Source organism: Pezoporus wallicus, unplaced genomic scaffold (genome assembly GCF_028554395.1).
Source record: "Pezoporus wallicus isolate ANWC-B61680 ecotype Strahan unplaced genomic scaffold, APGP_CSIRO_Pwel_v1 contig_5696, whole genome shotgun sequence".
NCBI classification, from domain to species: Eukaryota; Metazoa; Chordata; class Aves; order Psittaciformes; family Psittacidae; genus Pezoporus; species Pezoporus wallicus.
Window position 1 is genome coordinate 549,257 of NW_026642402.1, and position 17,900 is coordinate 567,156.

General features: G+C 40.4%; 1 protein-coding gene across 1 annotated transcript in view; it reads right to left on the bottom strand.

Moving 5' to 3' along the window:
* The window catches only part of BMP2K (BMP2 inducible kinase), a 46,619-nt gene that overhangs the window by 1,917 nt on the left and 26,802 nt on the right, over nt 1–17,900 (bottom strand). Inside the window, exons 12-14 of the mRNA XM_057429892.1 lie at nt 16,600–16,695; nt 15,839–16,026; nt 13,186–13,343 (exon numbers count right to left, since the gene is read on the bottom strand). Of these exons, the coding sequence (XP_057285875.1) occupies nt 13,186–13,343; nt 15,839–16,026; nt 16,600–16,695 (442 nt within the window). The remainder of the gene's footprint in view (nt 1–13,185; nt 13,344–15,838; nt 16,027–16,599; nt 16,696–17,900) is intronic.

Here is a 17,900-nt window from a genome sequence, read left to right on the forward strand (position 1 = left end):
AAAAAAAAGCAAAGACAGAAACAAAAACAAAAACCCTACTGCTTTAACTTCAGTTTGAGAGCAGAGTGTTCTTGTTTGTTTCTGAACAGGATCTGTCAGCCCAGTTTCTCTACAGGAAGGAAATTTATTTATTTTACTCTGACACTTTTATCTCCTTTTTTTTATATACATATAGTAAATAATTATCTGAAAACTAGAGCTAAAAGAACAATTCACTGATGACTTTTGAAGGGTGGTTGACTTAGAAATACTTTGCACCAACTGACAAAACAGTGAGCAAGACCATGCAGAGCATGCTTATGGCACTCAGACTCAGGCAAAACAAGTTCTTCCCTATGTTGCAGCCCTGCACAAAGATATTTTCAGGAGTGTTAACTGTCAGGTTTTTATTTGAAGAGAAGGAAGAAACACTTGGTTTTCGATGGGGAAAGCATATTTGCTCCTGAGATGTATGTTTCTGTAGCACACAGATCACAAGGCAGCCACACAACTTTCTGAAGGCATAACTGAAGAACCAGCTAGGTTGGAAAACACCTTTAAGATCATTAAGTCCAACCTTTGCCCCAGCACTGCCAAGGCCAGTAAACCATGTCACTGAGAGCCTCACCTACACGGTTTGAGAACACTTCCAGGGACAGTGATTCCACCATTCCCTGGGCAGCCTGTTCCAATGCCTGACCACCCTCTCAGTAAAGAAATTGTTCCTAATCTCCAGTCTAAACCTCTCCTGGTGCAGCTTGAGGCCATTTCCTCTTGTCCTACCATTTGTTACTTGGGATAAGAGACCAACCCCACCTCACTACGACCTCCTTTCAGATAGGTGAACAATTAATGCTAGTAACAGCAATGATAATTGACGTCTCTGCACTCAAATTTTCAGTAGTTTCTCTGGATCCTTGAAGCAAGACTGTATTATAGTCACTCCAGGCTGAGTATTATGTGGGCCCCAACCTTCAGCTGGGAACCAGAACAACAGCAAAACCAACTGTATTTCCACAGCCTATGCTTGCCTGACAAGTGCACCAAGTTCATGGTGATCCAGCTAGGAACAGCCACGTACCAACACGCTGCACCAAATGGTACAGTCCGAGTTCTGGGTACTTACTTCTTACACCTCTCCTACCTGACATAAACCTGAGGCAGGGGTTGTTCCTCATTAGAGCAGTTACTAACAAGCTCTGCCCACAGCACAGCACTACACTGCTGACCCTCTCACCTATCCAAAATTAAAACAGCTTGGAAAAACAACTACTGAAATGTAATCCATTCCATGTGTTCATAGGATTGAAAAAGCTGGGAATGGATGTGTACACCAGTTATTTCCCTGAAACAAATCCTCAGCCAGAATCCAGCTCTGACTCTCTTGTTCTTACAACATCCAACATAATTTCTCAAGTCATTTCTGCTTTCACAAGAAAATTAATAGGCAAGTTCCTGGCCAAGTCAGATTATTTCTTTATATGCTCCAGTTTAGACCAGAATACTAGGTTTTACAGGAAGTATTTTTTCCTTTTTTAAAGGAATTAACAGCTGATTTCTTCATCCAGTCACCATTCTGCTCTGTTGCAATTACACTTAAAATAAAAACTGCTCAGCAGTATATTTTATGTATGGATTTAAAAACAAGATGACCAGAATGACTAAAACCATCCAGTGATTAAGGCTTTGAGTTGTTTCTTCTTTGTTTCTGGTGTCAGATTGCTTCTTATCTACTGTAATTTTACACACTACAAATTTGCTTTACCCACTAAATTAGAACCTGGATTATTTGGCTGCTTACTTTAGATTTCCCTAAGGTACAGCCTTCACATTGCACTCTATAACCCTCTAGCTTCCAAACCCTGCTGTTCCCAATATTTACTGAAATGCTAACGTTAACATAAAAGCAATTAGATCTAAAAGGAGAAGAAAAAGGAAGTATTTCTAGGCTAGATGTTAACATTACTTATGCAAAAAGACCCCCAAGCCTTTTCTGTAGGGCCATATCCACAAGTTTGCACTCCCAAGCAATGATTAGACCTTTGTATGTAATACATATGCAGAAAACAAGTTTTGATTATTTTCTTTTAAACAAGAACTGAATTAGAGTATACCTAATAGACCTGACTTCCTAAAAGGTTTAAATATTTTTCAGTTGCTGTCACAGTCATGTTCACTGGAAAACAAACTGCAAAGAACAAGGCAAAACCCCAACTACCAAGAGCTGCTGACTTAACTGAACAAGTGATTCAAGCCACAGGATGTTTAGCTCACAGTAGCAGACCTCTCTGGACAGAACACAGATCAAGCAGGACTTGACAGCACATGTCAAAACCCTTAAAGCGGTTCCCAAAACATACACAATGTACTCATACTGACACAAAAGCCACTGCAACAGGTCTTTATAGACACACCTAGAACTGTCATTACTGACAATATGCAGCAAAAGATTCAGGGAATCAGTCATTCAGACAGCCTAATTTTTAAGGAATCTATATTAGTATCCTGTATTTCCTCTCTTAAGTCTACTACTGTATCTAGGAAACTGGGATGAAGACAGGAACTATTCATTGAGCAATCCCCCTTGCTGGAGATTCCTGTTCTGTAGTAGACACAGAGCCTGTGTATTCGTAAATGTTTGTTCCTACACATGAGAAGAAGTCTTCTCAAGTATCCCCATTCTAAAGCTACTTTGAGATATTGCAAGGATATTGATTTTTCCAGCCACCACATCTCATCCACAATGAATTTGGTTTAGTCCCAGTAACAGGGAGAAAACAGCAGCAAACTGGTATCCAAACAAAACAACACCATCCTGTGCTAAGCTATAGGTTTTAAACCTATGACAATAATTGCCTTTTCCAGACCACCATTCCCCCTCTTCTAAAGAAGTTAGCAAACTACACAAACACAGAGAACACTACAAATAGAAACAATGCTCCAAAAGGAAAAAGGTCTCCAATGACTATTTAATGCTCTGACCAAGTAGATGTCAAAAATGAAGCATTCCGTCAGGTAGATTTCATGCCATCTTCTACACCTTATCAGATGCAGTGCCTGTTTATAGAATCACAGACTGGTGATTTGGGTGGGAAAGGACCTCAAGATCATCTAGTTCCAACCCCCTACCCATGGACAGGGATGCCTCATACTAGACCATGTCACTCAAGGCTCTGTCCAACCTGGCCTTGAACACTGCCATGGATGTATATGTTCAGATACGTATTTATAGAAAAATGCTACAGAATGTTGAGTAACATCTGTTTGTAATGTGCTGTTCAGATTACTACACTTCTAATCAGGTTTATATCCCCTAGGAGACAATTGTTCTTTGCCCAAATGCGAGCCAGGTGGAACATCTTTAATCATATAAGATGATCCCAATCTTCAAGGAAATTTTCTCTTCTGATGTTCTTTTTCGAGACATCCGATTATAAGGGGATGAATTCCCTTAAACAACTGCAGTAATTACATGCCTTCTGCTGGTTCATCATTTTAGGGCATTGGAGGGGGGGTGGCGAGGAGCTTTAAGCTTCCTTGGAATTGGTAACATACTGCCACCATCACTGCACAACAATTTGCCACATGTCAGGCCCAAGGATTACAGACCTGCTGCAACTAAATCTGCACTGTTGTTCTGACAGCAGCCAGAGCAGCAGCTGCTGAATATTGTAGTGGTTAGGCCATTCAAGGCCACATGGCAGCTAAGTCCCTGCTTACCACCTTTATTTTCAAGAACAAAAAGGAGTGAATAAAATAGCTATTGCTTAGATATTCTTTCAAATAATTAGTCTACAGCTTGAAGAGTGTTACACAACAGAAGTGAATGGTGATCACGACTGTCCTAAGATATGAAACAAAGAAAGAAATAATCATTTTGGAGTGACAAAGCACCACTGCCCTAGGCCAAGCCCACACAGATTTTGTCTTCTGATGTGTGAGTAAGTTCGAGTTACTTCTGAAATGCTAGCTAGAAAAGCTTAAGTCTAAAAATTATCTGCCTGAACCAGCATTCAGCAAATAGTATGAATACTTGAAAGCATAGCCAAGGAGAGGTTATGAAATAACATACACAGCATTTTCATTGAGCAGTATTTTCATTCATGTTGATATGAACTTACTTTAATTTTCAAGTTACCTACATCTGGGACATTGTACAACAGCCACATCAAGTTGCAGGTCTGGGCATCTTTTAATAAGCAGCTCTAGTACATAAATACCCAAATTAAACATGAGCTGATGACATGAGCTGGTTTAGTGTTGCACAGGAAAAGGCCTTCAACAAGCCTTTCCATTTCTTCTGTTCTCACGTTTACAGTTTCTTCCTCAATTGTAATGAGTTGTACTTCAGTTAAAGTTCTGTCAGGCAGATTTCATGCCATCTTCTATACCTCATCTGATGCAGAGCCTGTTCACAGAATCACAGACTGGTTCAGGCTGGAAAGGGCCTTACTCCAAAAGTCATGGCACAGAAATTTGCAGCAGTGGTTTGAAACGGAGTTAGAAGCAGTACATGAAAAAGTAACCACATGATTACTTGTCAGCCATGTTTCTTCATGCCAGAAGAACACACTTCCCTGCTCTAACACAGTGAATGCTCACAATCAGCTATTGCAGCAAAGTCCTTTCAAGACCATGTTGTGGCCAAGTCCCCAGCCAGTTTCCATTGTTCTACCACAGTCCATGCAGCTGCCAGTAGCAGATTACATATCACACCACAGAAGTGCTCTTATTCCAAGACAGAAACCAAGATCATATGAAGACACAATCAAATCTTCGAGTGCAGGAAGCCTGGAAGTCCCAAAGAAGCTGCTACAGAACTAAATTTCCTTTTTATCCCCAGTCTCTGCACAGCAAACATGCATGCAGTGACAGGGAAGGGGTTACCTTACCTTCCACTGTTAGAAAAAACAGTGGAAACTATTAGTGTAAGCTAACATAAGATGGCAAAAGGCCACTGAGTACCACCCAGCAAAGTATATTACACTGATGACATTTCCTTCTTCTAATTTGAAAACAGCAGAAAATGTGTCTTCAGAGTTTCTGAAACTCAATGTTAACAAAGGATGTTACAACACAGATGGTTAACACAAACTTGCATCAAAAGCTTCCATTCCAAAATGCTGACCACAGGAGCCAGTTCTTCCACTGTCACCATCTAGTTTTTCAGGCATTCAAGAAACAGATCTTGTTTTCCACATGTTTGGTTCCTGTCCTCAAGGCTCCACTAACTTGCTACTCAGCTGTGTTTTCTTTTTCCCAATGTGTTTGCAGGGTTACTTTCATTTCTACCAGACTGAGCACTGGAATTCTCTCTCAAGCCAATTTTCATTTCCAGCTATTTCAAGTTCTAAGTCATTACTATTTTCCACATTTACGCATAAAATAGTGTGTATAGCAAGTTTACATGCAGTCCTGGTGAAAACACTTTTATTAGTATATACACCGCAAGTGGCTAACAGTAAGTGCTTCTACACAATCAACTGTTTTCCAATATGAGGAACCCAATAGTGTGCTAATTCATTTCCCACCACTGCCCTCTGCGCATCACATCAAGTGACACAGCTATCATTTCTGGCTTTACAAGAACAGGCACAGACACTGGTCCATCCTTAGTCCATCCAGCTCAAGGTTCTCCTTCCCAGTGAACCTTGCAGCAGCAGTGGCCTGAAATGCCCTCTCCGCTCCACAGGGAAACTCCCAAGGGCTCACCACTTGCAGCATCCCACATTTCTTTCCAGCGATGATAAAAGGTTTCAAACGTCACCCTCTGCATCTCCCTTGCATCACCTTCCTGGAGACAAGTGTAAGAGTTACCTGCTAGCACTTACTTTGCTAGACTACCAGCACTTCATGTGAAGTTAAGTCAAAAGATGATACACCACCTCCTTCTTCTTGCTGCTGTCTCACTCAGATGACAGAAATCAGTTTTGTATTTAACTGCTTTTAGCAGAGAACCCTTAGGCCTAAGAAACAAAATAAGTACTCTAGATGACTCTAAGCTACACTCCCATAACATTTATGAACCCGAGACCCATGCTGCACAGCAAAAATAACCAAAGCAGAAAGACCAGAGTTCCAGCTCCAAGGTTGGTAATACAGTAGAACACTTCTTCAATAGAAACCGTCATCGTTTTAATGAAGCAGAATTTTCTTATTATTATGAATACTCTGGATTGGTAACACCAATCATCACAATTCAAGCAGTCAAGATTCAGTAGAGTTAAACCTGGGTGAGTAATGATAATGCTCTGTTATCTGCATCGTTAGCAAGGAGGTGAAACTTCTGCTCAGACTAGATCAGGACAGGCTCTCACCCAAAGACTGGAATTGTGCTCAAGATATTAAACCTCTGTTCCACTTCCTATTCAGGCACATCCCCCTGACACCCTGAGTAAGGTACACATGCAGCTTACTTCTCAGTTAAATCTTTTATTATCACAAGGAACAAACCAGAAAGAACATATTATACAAAGATGTGAAGTACAAAAAGAAACATTAAATCTTAGGGACATTTGCCAAGTTTGTCCTAGACAGCCTTCAACTAGAAATAAAATATGTCTAAGTCAACACTGCTCCCTTTTTCTTCCTTGTCTTACAACAGCTCATTTCAAGACATTTTGAAGAATTCTGTGGGGAAAACAAACCAGCTTTTAACAGACAGATCTTCAGATTTGAACATTTTTCAAATCTGATTTGGTTGCTAAGTGTAATTCGCTGTTAGCACAATTAAAAATCCCTTCCTTGAAATCAAGCCAGTATGTACACTTAAACTCTAGTTCCAAAGTCAGCAGAAAAAAGGCTATTGAAAACATACCTTTTTTTTCCCCCCTCCAGTAAAAGAGCTAACAATTCACAAGCAACTCAACATTTTTCAAGAAGTCTTCTTTTCAGGCATAACTCAATTGGTTTTTTTCCTTGTTTCCTGAAAAAGCATCTCCCCTTGGTTTTTAGTATGTCAAGAATTAAAATTTGGATTCCAAGTAACAAAAATAAAACATGCAACATGCTACAGTGTAGCCATTCATTTACAATATAAACTATATTGTAACTATCTGAAAAACAGCAATGAGCAATAAGACTTAAAGCAAGGAATGAAACCAAATCATCCCATAACACATGGTTATGAATACTCACAACAGGAGACTAAGTCACCATCTCAGATTAATTATAACTATTACTGTTCCTTTGGCATGTAATTTAGGCTCACTTATACAATAAAGCAACCTCTTAATAAAGACTCCTGGGTAAAACCCTTTCAAACTAGAAACTGCACCGACAGAGCAAACATTCTTTCACTTCAGAACTTTCACATTGTACTGAACTACTGAATATCAAGAAGACAAAACGCAAACTTTTCCTTTATGAACAAACAGAAGAAAAGGAGAAACTGGAATGGAGTAACATACTAACTAGAATCAATTCAAGTCTTTCTAACAACAGGAGCAGACACGGATGCAGAGGTATTTTCACAAATTACCTTGCAGAATACAACAGTGTTATCCTATTCACTCTTCACAAGAAGACTTGTGAGCATTAAGCAGCCCTAGTACATGACCTTCAGGAATGCAAGATGAAAGCAAAAGGAAATAGGCTAACTTAGGTTGACCTAAAGTGATTTAAGGCATGTTATCTGAGCTTTTGAACTTCCACTAGAAGAGTTTTTACGAGTCATGTTAAGGCACCTTTATCACACAAGCACTCTCAGCAAAACTTAGGAAGAGTCTAAGTGGCTCCGTAAGTTACTGAAGTTCCTTCTACCTTTTAACTGTCATGTAGGCTTGAGTCTGCCACAAGTATCAGTCTGCTACAGCTATCAAAAGCAATTACTGAAGTGTCGATCAAGCAAATGTTAAAACTGGCAATGAAACTGCAGGATGAGGCACAGTTGCATGTTCACAGACAACATTCACACACCGTGTTATTTTTACTTCCATCCCTGGCCAAACCAAAGCTGAGCTGAAATACAGTAATAAATCCCCCTCTCCCCTCAAAATATAGATCACAAAATAATTTGTTTAGACTCGATATGGACACAAACTATACATTAAATGCAGCAGAAGCTTTACTGTCTTAGCTTAGCTGGAGAACTGAACTTGAGTTGAAAGCAGACCACAGGGAAATAACAAGATTTGGTCTTGCTAAGTAACTTGCTTTTAGCAAAAGCACTTCTAGCTCTATGCAAGTGATTCATGCTGCACTGGTCCAATGTAAATGCACTGTGCAGACTACCTTGTCTGTACACTGTACATGTACCAGGAGCTGGGGGTGCAGAAGTGGGTTTTTGAGATAATCAACATTATTAAAAAAATATTCAACTCATTTACTGTCATAAGGCAGCATCATTCTTTGGTCATTTAACTGGATGTAAATACTTCAACAGATACATATATATGACTGCATATATATGAGGTAGTGATGTTACAGATGTAACTTGCCTGGGTGAGTAATGAAAGGAACAGAACCAAAGGGATCTTCAGGAGGATTTTTCTGTGGAACAGAATGTGGCTCCACATTCTTATCTGAAGATGCTGTCCTGTCCTGTCCAGGCTGCTGCCTGCCTGTAAAATAAAACAAAAACAAAACAGAACAAAACATAAAATAAAAATGGCAGGTCTTATGCCTATGCAAAAGGTATCTCTCTGTGCTTCTGAGGTTTTGTACCTCTGTGCTTTTGAGGTTTTCAAGTCAAAAGCACTACACTTAGTTCAAACATAGAATCATCCATTTTATCACAGTTTTGGCCAGCCTTTGCCAGAAAAAGAGGAAAGTTGACAACCACAGCAAAACAGCTGGGAATACTTTTTATTAAGCATGTAACATCTGTTAGTAATCAAAACCAATTTGAGTGTCATAATATAGATAAACATAGCATCAGTTTTGTACCGTCTTAAACCCTTAAAACACAATTTTATTTTATTTTCCTTTTATAAAGTGACATACAAAACGTTTTTTAACACAGATATTTGAAGCACTAGGAATGGTAAACACAAGTCTTTCTGTCTGAGGTCAGAATCTAACATCGCTGTCAACTCAAGATCGAGCCCATCCAGCTCAACCACCACACCATAACTCAGGAGGGTCCTGGAACGCCCATCAGCCAACATATTTTGAGACAACATACTGCACCTTCAGCAAACATCCTACGTGCGCTATGCAGAAGACACAGCTTTTCACTTTCCCCCTTTCCCACAGCAAGCTGCTGATCTTCCAAACCATTTGCAGCACAACCTTCTTGACAATTTGCCACTGTGGAGAAGCAGCTCAACTGCACCCTACTGACATATCAAGCTACCTGCATGTCTTCTATCCAGTCCTTCAACACAGAAACCAGTAGGCTTTACTAAGACAACCACCAGGAACTAGACGGCAAGCCCATCTCCCTCAGACAGATGCCTATTAACCCTCTGTACAAAGCCCAGGAGTTTTGGAATTATTCACCATTTTTTCACAGAAAAGTGTTCTGTTCATATTCAAGTGTCCATAAAGTGACTTGACTTTTACCTACCAGTAGACTCTCCAAAGAGATGCAAGTGAGAGTTGTTCTATTGCAGGCATAAAATAGAATCCCAACTGGGGGCTCCTAGCGTAGAGCTTAAGTAGTTGCTCTCACCTCAACATACACATAATGGAATAGGTAGCAACTAACCAACATGAAGATTATCCTGCAGTGACACAGCCATGAGGCCAAGAACACTAGCAGAGATGCACCAACAACTGGTAGCTGGATGTTTTATACAATCAGCTTTGAGCCCTGACAACAGAAAACTGGTGAGTGTCACATCCAAGAGCAGCATTTGTTCCCGATTCTGAAGTCACACTGCACTCTCCCCTCAGGAACAGTTTGGGGTTTTGAGTTGGTTTGGTGGCATTTTATTTTATTTGCGGGTGTGTGTTGCTTTATAAATGCAAACTGAATCAAAGATGCTTTTGCTCTATTATCCTTACTGTCTTGCCTCCAGGGGAAAACCCAGTTGACTGCTGCACAGTTTGCAGGCCAAACTCTGCAACTTTTAAGGGTGCAACAACTACCCTTTGCAGAGTCCATGCAAATGTTGGCATGCAAGACCATGCAAGTTCAAGCTGCCAGATGATGATCAGATCTCCCAGCTTGAACAGCAGGGCCAGGGATAGTGGAAAACAAAATGGATTCAAGTGCTAAGCATACAAGAAAAATAAGGCAAAGTGAGTAAACAGAAGGTTTCAGCTCCTCCATGGCAACCAAGTATATACGTAAGAGGATACACTTCCCTCGAAAATAAAATTTAAAAATTGTCAATTCATCAGCTCTAAGGCTATTGGAAAAGGAAGAACCACTTTTTCAGTCTTCTGAGGCACATCATTTGCCCACCTTGTAACAAGATCCACTTCTCTATCAGAGAGTGTTTGAGAGATAGACAGATGGGTCCTCCAGCTTCACACAAGCAGATGTGTAGGAGTGTCAGTATTACTGTATTATGCTCCAGATACCACCTCCTTAAAATAAAAAGCCAAGTTTTCTTCCCCACCTCAGTGAGCAAACACACAAACGCAGCCCAGACTGCTGCCAGAGACACAATCATGCACCGTGTCACACAGCAGACTCTTCTATAGAACAGTGCAGTTATTCAAATCCATGAACAAGGAATCCAGCTGTTTCCATGTAAGTGAGAGGCGCAAGGTTCCTCAGCAGACAGCTCTCAGGACTTTCAGAAGTACAAGCAGCACTTACGCACAAAGAAAGCCTGTTAAGAACCACAGCTCTTCCTTGCACAGATGGCTCAGGTAGCTCCTTCATACTGTACGTACTGCAAAGGAGATGGACTTTGTAGGCTGTGGACCCATAGATGTCCAAGCTTTTAGGCTTTGGACCCATAGATGTCTCTGCTGAGGGACCAAGAGGATTCTGGACCCAACAAGCATCTTTGTGCAATTCAGTGTGAAGGCTGTGCTGTATTTTTGCCCTGGTGAGAAAGGCAACTCATTTTCTTGGCTCCCAACTCTGCAAAGATTATGAAGTGGTTAGAGGAGCTCTTTGTAAGAAATCCATTTCTTCACAATGATGTCGGAATCTCAGCATCATGTGTTGCTTCTGGATCATCCTTAATACAAATGATGACAACAAAACCAAAGAAACAACAGTGTACACAAGAACCAGAAACTCCCATCGTGTAACTCCATATCAAAGCTCTCCACAAAAGCACTCAGTTTTAGAAAGCTTCATTCAACTGAACATTACATTTTACTGCAACTGTCATCTTTTTAATATGAAAATTTCCACAACGTGTAAGAAGGTATTCTGTTCTAGGAATTACCTCCCTTTTTAAAGGCAAAGTGATTAATCAGCACAGCAATATCCATCACTACACACACTATGACATTTAGCTACTAAATGCATGACATCCAACAGTAATGTCAGCCTAACAAAAACTCATGACATCTGGATCCTCTAACAAAGGCTGTGTAGATTTCATTACTCATGTATTACTGTCAGGAACACAACAGCTTTAGAAATATTTGAGATTTAAAAATAGTAATAACTTATGGATAAAGCATCAGCTCAACAATACAAACCAGGCTTTAGGAAGCAGAAAGAAAGGATTAGTGTTTTGAATGCTACTTAGTACCACACAGCATCACAGAAAGACGACTTGCATAATGCTGTACATGAGTTGTAAGGTACAGGACAGCAACCAGGTTTAGTAACAGATTGAAGCATTTATTAAACCTGTATCTCCAATTCTCCTTTCTCTAGATGGCAAAATGATTCACAGTAAACTCAAAAACTGAGTAAAAAAAAATTAACTAGTAGTAAACAAAAGATTTCTCTCATAAGAGATAACCTACATCCAAAGGGAATAAAGCCTCAATCCTTCAAATACATCTGAGGAAACTCCAGGAAGTAGTATACAATTAAAGACAATTTTATAGATATAAGCCTTAATTGTGCAATAAATGCCCCAATTTCATGTTAATCCACCTAAGTTTGAGAAAAGAGCAGTAGACAAAATATACATATTTCTGCAAATTCGTACCTCTTTGGCACAAAAAACAAGTCTCAAAGTCTCTGATGTATGTATTTATGTGTAAACACAACACACACATACTCCAAGATTAAAACTAGCAACACTCCCCCTTCCCTGGATCTCAAGCCAGAAGGCCTAAGAGGCTGGAACTACACCTCATAGTATGCACGACCAAGCCTGCCACCTAGTGTGCTATTGGTCTAGAGAGTCATTTTAAATTTCTGCACTTTCTGTAATCAAGTGACTAAAAAGCCCTAATGCTGGTTATTACTAAGCAAAACTATGCTGTAACATTTATTTTCTGATACAGTATATGAAGTTTATTGTCACATCTGGCTCTTCCATGCATCAAATTACCTTTACTAAGAGCCGAGCCAAAATCATGCCTAAGTAGATTCAGTCTTTTAAAACTCCAGACTATTTTCATACATGCAGTACAAAAAACTGGAGAATGGAATTGTAGTAGTAGTTAACTGTTCTTTCCGCTGGAGATTTAGAGACAGCAGTTCCCAGCATTTAGCTTTAAGTTATTCAAGCCTTCTTCAAGTCTAAACACTTGCATGGTTAAAAGATATATGTGGCACTTAGAAAGCATCCAAAATAAGCACGTGTTAAGCAATTAAGAAAAGGAATTAATTTGAAGTAAAAAACATGGAGATAACTGACTTTAAGAGCAAAAAGTTTATTCAACTATTGCCATATCAGAACAATAAAGCAGTCCTTACACTTAGCCACTCATCAAAAAGGACATTACAAAACATTAACATAATGTATTAGATCAATTTTCTTTCAGGCATTTTCAAAGGACAGATCCAAACCACAGAATCTTCTGCTCTGGTTTGAAAGAAAAAAAAAAGCTGGAAATGAATAAAGCAAGCAGCCAAACTTCTTTTCCTGTTTGACAACATACCTCTGCTGTTAAGAGCTTCTGACAACCAAGGTGACACAAGCAGTATTTATGAGCTATTACCTTTTCTGCAGTATTTGAATCAGTAACTACTGATTTTAGACTGTGAGTTCCTATTGCACACATTTTCAAAAGGGAAAGGAGAGAGACAGGCCCAACTCTGCCCTCAAATGCTCAGAAAGAATGTTCTGTACACAGCCTGCATGGCCCTTGGCAGGCCCTCGTTGGAAGGGCTGAGCAACTACAGAGCCTTTATTTACTGTGAAGCAAAATAAGCCTTCAAGCGTCCCTTACTTGTTCTTAGCAGGTCAAATTCTCTGTCCAGCAGCTCCTCCTCTGTCAATTTGGAAAAATTGTCCTCTCCAAACGGATTCCAGCCTGACATATCAGGTGGGTTACTGATGCTCTGCTTTGGGTAACTGGCAATTGATTCAGCATCAGGAATACCTGACCTGTAAAGTCAATCATGGAAGCAAATAAAGAGAAACATTATAGGATTATCAGGGTGACAATCTATGACATGTTTCACTATCCCAAGACACTACATACAGGTAAAACATACGCATTTAACAGCTTAGCCCAAAATCATCTGAAAGCTAATTTAAGAGCAAAAAGATGCTTGAAATGTGGTTTGATCATATCATTTCTGTACACAACCCTTGGACTTTTACCTTCTACTCTATTAATTGTAGCTAAAGCACAGAATCCTTCATCAAGGTGACATGCAAGGGCAAAAACTGTATTTCACCTGTGGTCATTTCTCTATTGCCATGGGAGACTGCCCTTGTGTGCCTCAGAAAAGCCTACTAAGTTTTAAGTAGCTCTCTTCATTTTAAAGTTACTTTTTTCTTGGCAGACACATTAAGCATCTTTGAATCCCACTTCCATCCAACTGATACAACTAACCAGTTGACATAACAGCTCCTGGTTGTGTTAGCCTTATCTACACAACCAAGGAAATCTTTTTTGACTAGATCAGTTTTTCCTTTCATGTATATTTTAGCAAACTATACCTACCGCTTACCTACTGCTCTGAAGGGGACTAGAAAAGCAGCAATCAACAAGCTCCTGCATGTTAACCAGTTTCTCTGTGTGCCCAGCCAGGTTCTGCAGGCCACAGCTGCAGCCCATCTCCAAAGGAACCATCTCTTCAAGACAAGACAAAGGGGAAGGGGCTTCTTCCTGTCAGCTTGGGTTCTGCTGTCCCAAAGACTACTGGCTCTTGCTACTGTGAGATGGACAACATACAGTGCAACACACTGTACAATGTCAAGGGAAAAGAAACTCATAGCCCCTTCCAAAGGGGCACAGAGCTGTTGGAGAAAGTCCAGAAGAGGATGATCAGGGGCTGGAGCACCTCTCATATGAAGACAGGCTGAGAAAGTTGTGGCTGTTCAGCCTGGAGAAGAGAAGCTGCGTGGAGACCTCAGAGCAGCTTTCCAGTATCTGAAGGGGGCTTGTAAGGATGCCAGGCAAGGACTCTTCATCAGGGAATGTAGCAATAGGACAAGGGGTGATGGGTTTAGAGTGAAACAGGGGAAGTTCAGGTTAGATGTAACAAAGTTCTTTACTGTGAGGGTGGTGAGGCACTGGCACAAACTGCCCAAAGAAGTGGTGAATGCTCCATCTCTGGCAGTGTTTGAGGCCAGGTGGGACAGAGCCTTCAGTAATATGGTCAGTGTGAGGTGTCTGGCCACACCGGGAGGTTGCAACTGGATGACCTTAAGGTCCTTTCCAACCCAAACCATTCTACGATTCTAAGATAGGAAATCATATTTCTTGTTTGCAAGATCAATTTTATACATTGCAAACCATTGCTAACTCAGTCATTGACTTGAAACTGAACATAAGGGTCAAAATCTTCAGCAAAAAAACACAGAAGAGCAACTGGAAATACACACATTTACTGCCAGACTGGAACAGAATCCCTTTCAGAAGTCAGTTTTGCCCAAAGTACTCTGGCAATTGACCTGACCAAAGTGCAGCTGGTAGGTCTCAAATATGGGCATCGAAGTGCAGGACAAGACTCTCTGCTAAGAATTAGACTGCATAATTGGTGAGATGAAGCCAAAGTGGTCACAGTGATACATATTATATCAACCCAGCCTACAGCAGGAAAAAAACTTGCCTTTTACTCTTTCAACACACTGTAATCTAGTAGATACTAAGAATGACAGCAGCATCCCAAAACACCTAAGCCACCCTACTCACTGAAAGCCTGTCTCACAATTGACTGCACCAAAGACTGCAGCATTCCTACACTTGCAGAGGACTTCTCTCTAAATATAGTAGAGTAGGAACCTGTATCAATCTATAACCTAGTTCATAGCATCAGTGAAACTGGACAAAGCTGTGATTTATTTTTAAAATCAGTAATGGAAGGGGTCTTTTACTCTACACTTTGTTTTTCATAAGGATTAATGGACAATACATTCTTTATTAACATAAGTCTGCAGACCCCTGCAAATGGACTGTCTCTTTGTTGAGGTATACTCCATGATGTGGAGTGTTTAAGTCAGACCTCTGATTAACAGGCACAAGAGTTAGAAGCCCTAGCAGATAATTGCCCGCTATAAGGCCTTTCTTCAAAGAAAGGCTTCCACACACTCAACCTCATTCAACTGACCATCCTAAGCAAAGTGGTTAGCAGTCAGTTCCTGGAATAAGTCCATGAAGAAGAAAAAGTGGAAGATGGGTCCTTTAAGAAGTTGTACCAGATTCATCTGTTAAAAAGTTGTGTCCTGTTCTCTGCCCAAAATATCCTTTACCATTAAATATCAATTATCCAACTGCTCTTAAGTAACACTTCCTCCTTTTCACTACTTCCTAATAACTTGCTTCCTACTGAAGCAAGTAATTTCTGAGGAAAGGATTCAGCAGTGCTCATCACAATGAAGAATACATGCAGTAAAGTAACCCTTAGGTACACCTATGTCAGAATACTTGCCTGCTTAGAGGGTAGGGAGAATCTGCCACTGTTCCAGCACACACTGGCAGTGACCCAGGGTAGGAGATTAAGGCTGGTGAGAAATCTTGAGGAGAAGTGATATATTCAGGAGATTGTGCCTGCTGCGACCGCTGTTGCTGCTGAGCAAACATCTGCTGCTGTAGCAGAGCCTGCTGATATTGCTGCACCTAAGATAATGATTGTGTTACTAAAATTCACACAGGCCAGTGTAAAACTGTTCTGCTCAGTAACACTACCATTCTTACAGCCAAATGCTCTAACAGCCACCACACTCCAGAAAAGCTTAGTAGCTTCAGCTAAAGCAAGAAGCCAGATCTGTCCATTATACAGGTGAAAAACAGCCGTAACAAGTCAGTGATACCATTTTTCTCTTTCAACATACTACCACTTAGCTTTCTGCAATTACTGTAACCTACTGAAGCACTAAGTCGTTAGTTTTCATCATACCCTATTCTTAAATATTAATAACCAAAATTTCAGGACAATTTCTTTAGAAATTTATTATGCCAGGTAGCTTTCTTCTTTTTAAAGTAGGATCTGATGCCTTCTATCACTTTGGGTTAACTTGACCCACCCCCCCCAGCTGAATTTTTATTTTAGATGCTGAACTTCACACTATTTACCAAATCCACAGCTCATTACAACTACTCACAAACTTTTCTTACTGAACATTCACAACAGACCTCCAAACACAGCTTGTATTTTAAAGTTGTACCATTTATGTTCTATTCCTGACATACCATGGCAGGGTATTGAGATTGGGAAGGTTGCTGCTGGTACACAGACTGCATCAACAGCTGCTGTTGGACCATCTGCTGGTGCATTGCTTGTTGATACTATAGGCAGAAAGAAGAAAACAGCTTTAATAAGTCATAATCCCCCCATTGGAAATACCCAGATATTTAGAAGAAGCATCAATTAAAATCACTTCTGTGACTCAACAGCGTTTTCCAGTTAAGATATCACATAATCAAGAATCAGCTTGCAATTTAGCCTTTGCATTTTAATGACTGTTTGGAAGCTTTTCTGTTTTGGGTTTGTTTCCCCCTCCCCCCACAATTAATACCAGCCTGTTTAACCAAAAATTAAACTACATATTCAGCACTGCCTTTTCTAAGGCAGGCCAACTGCCATCCTAGCTTTTGCCATCTTCACCAGTACTAAGCCCCTTTGGAAAACTCATGAGCTGTGCTTTAAAGAAGCACAGCTTCTCAATAGGGTTAAAAATCAAAAAAGCCACAGCAGTAGGCATCTTGGAAGGATGTGAAAGTTCTTGCTTGACATTGCTGCTCCTTTGCAATGTTTACAGTTATTTATGCTACACAACTTAAGCAATTACACCTGATGGCATGCAAGCTGGACAGTGTCACCACATGTGGTACCCATTAAACATCCAGGCAGAGAGAACAACTACAAAAAGGAAGCTCTTCACTGACCAAAAGAAACTGAAAAAAGCAAAAAAAAAAAAACAACAAAATCCTACTCGGATGGTGTATGTACAACCACATACTGCAAGTGTAACATCATCACCTAGATAATCCCTAACATTCAAGTGCCAGACAGTGGCTCTTCATCAGGGACTGTAGTGACAGGACAAGTGGTGATGGATTTAAAGTGAAACAGGGGAAGTTCAGGTTAGTTATAAGGAAGAAGTTCTTTATTGTGAGGGTGGTGAGGCACTGGTACAGGTTGCCCAAAGAAGTGGTGAACGCTCCACCGCTGGCAGTGTTCAAGGCCAGGTTGGACAGAGCCTTGGACAACATGCTCTAGTGTGAGGCATCTCTGCTCACGGCAGAGTGTTGGAACTGGATGATCTTAAGGTCCTTTCCAAACCAAACCATTCTGTGATTTATCTCCAGCACATTTATGCATATACAAAACCTGTATTTGGGCCACAGGGGTAATTCAAAGCAAGCTAGGGTTCAGGGTCAAACTGCAAAAGCAACTTCCAAGGATAAGCAGTACAATGCCTATGAAGAGACAAATCAGAGGTAAAAGAAGGGGCAGGAGCAACAATCCCTTGCTCCCTCTCATAGCAGGC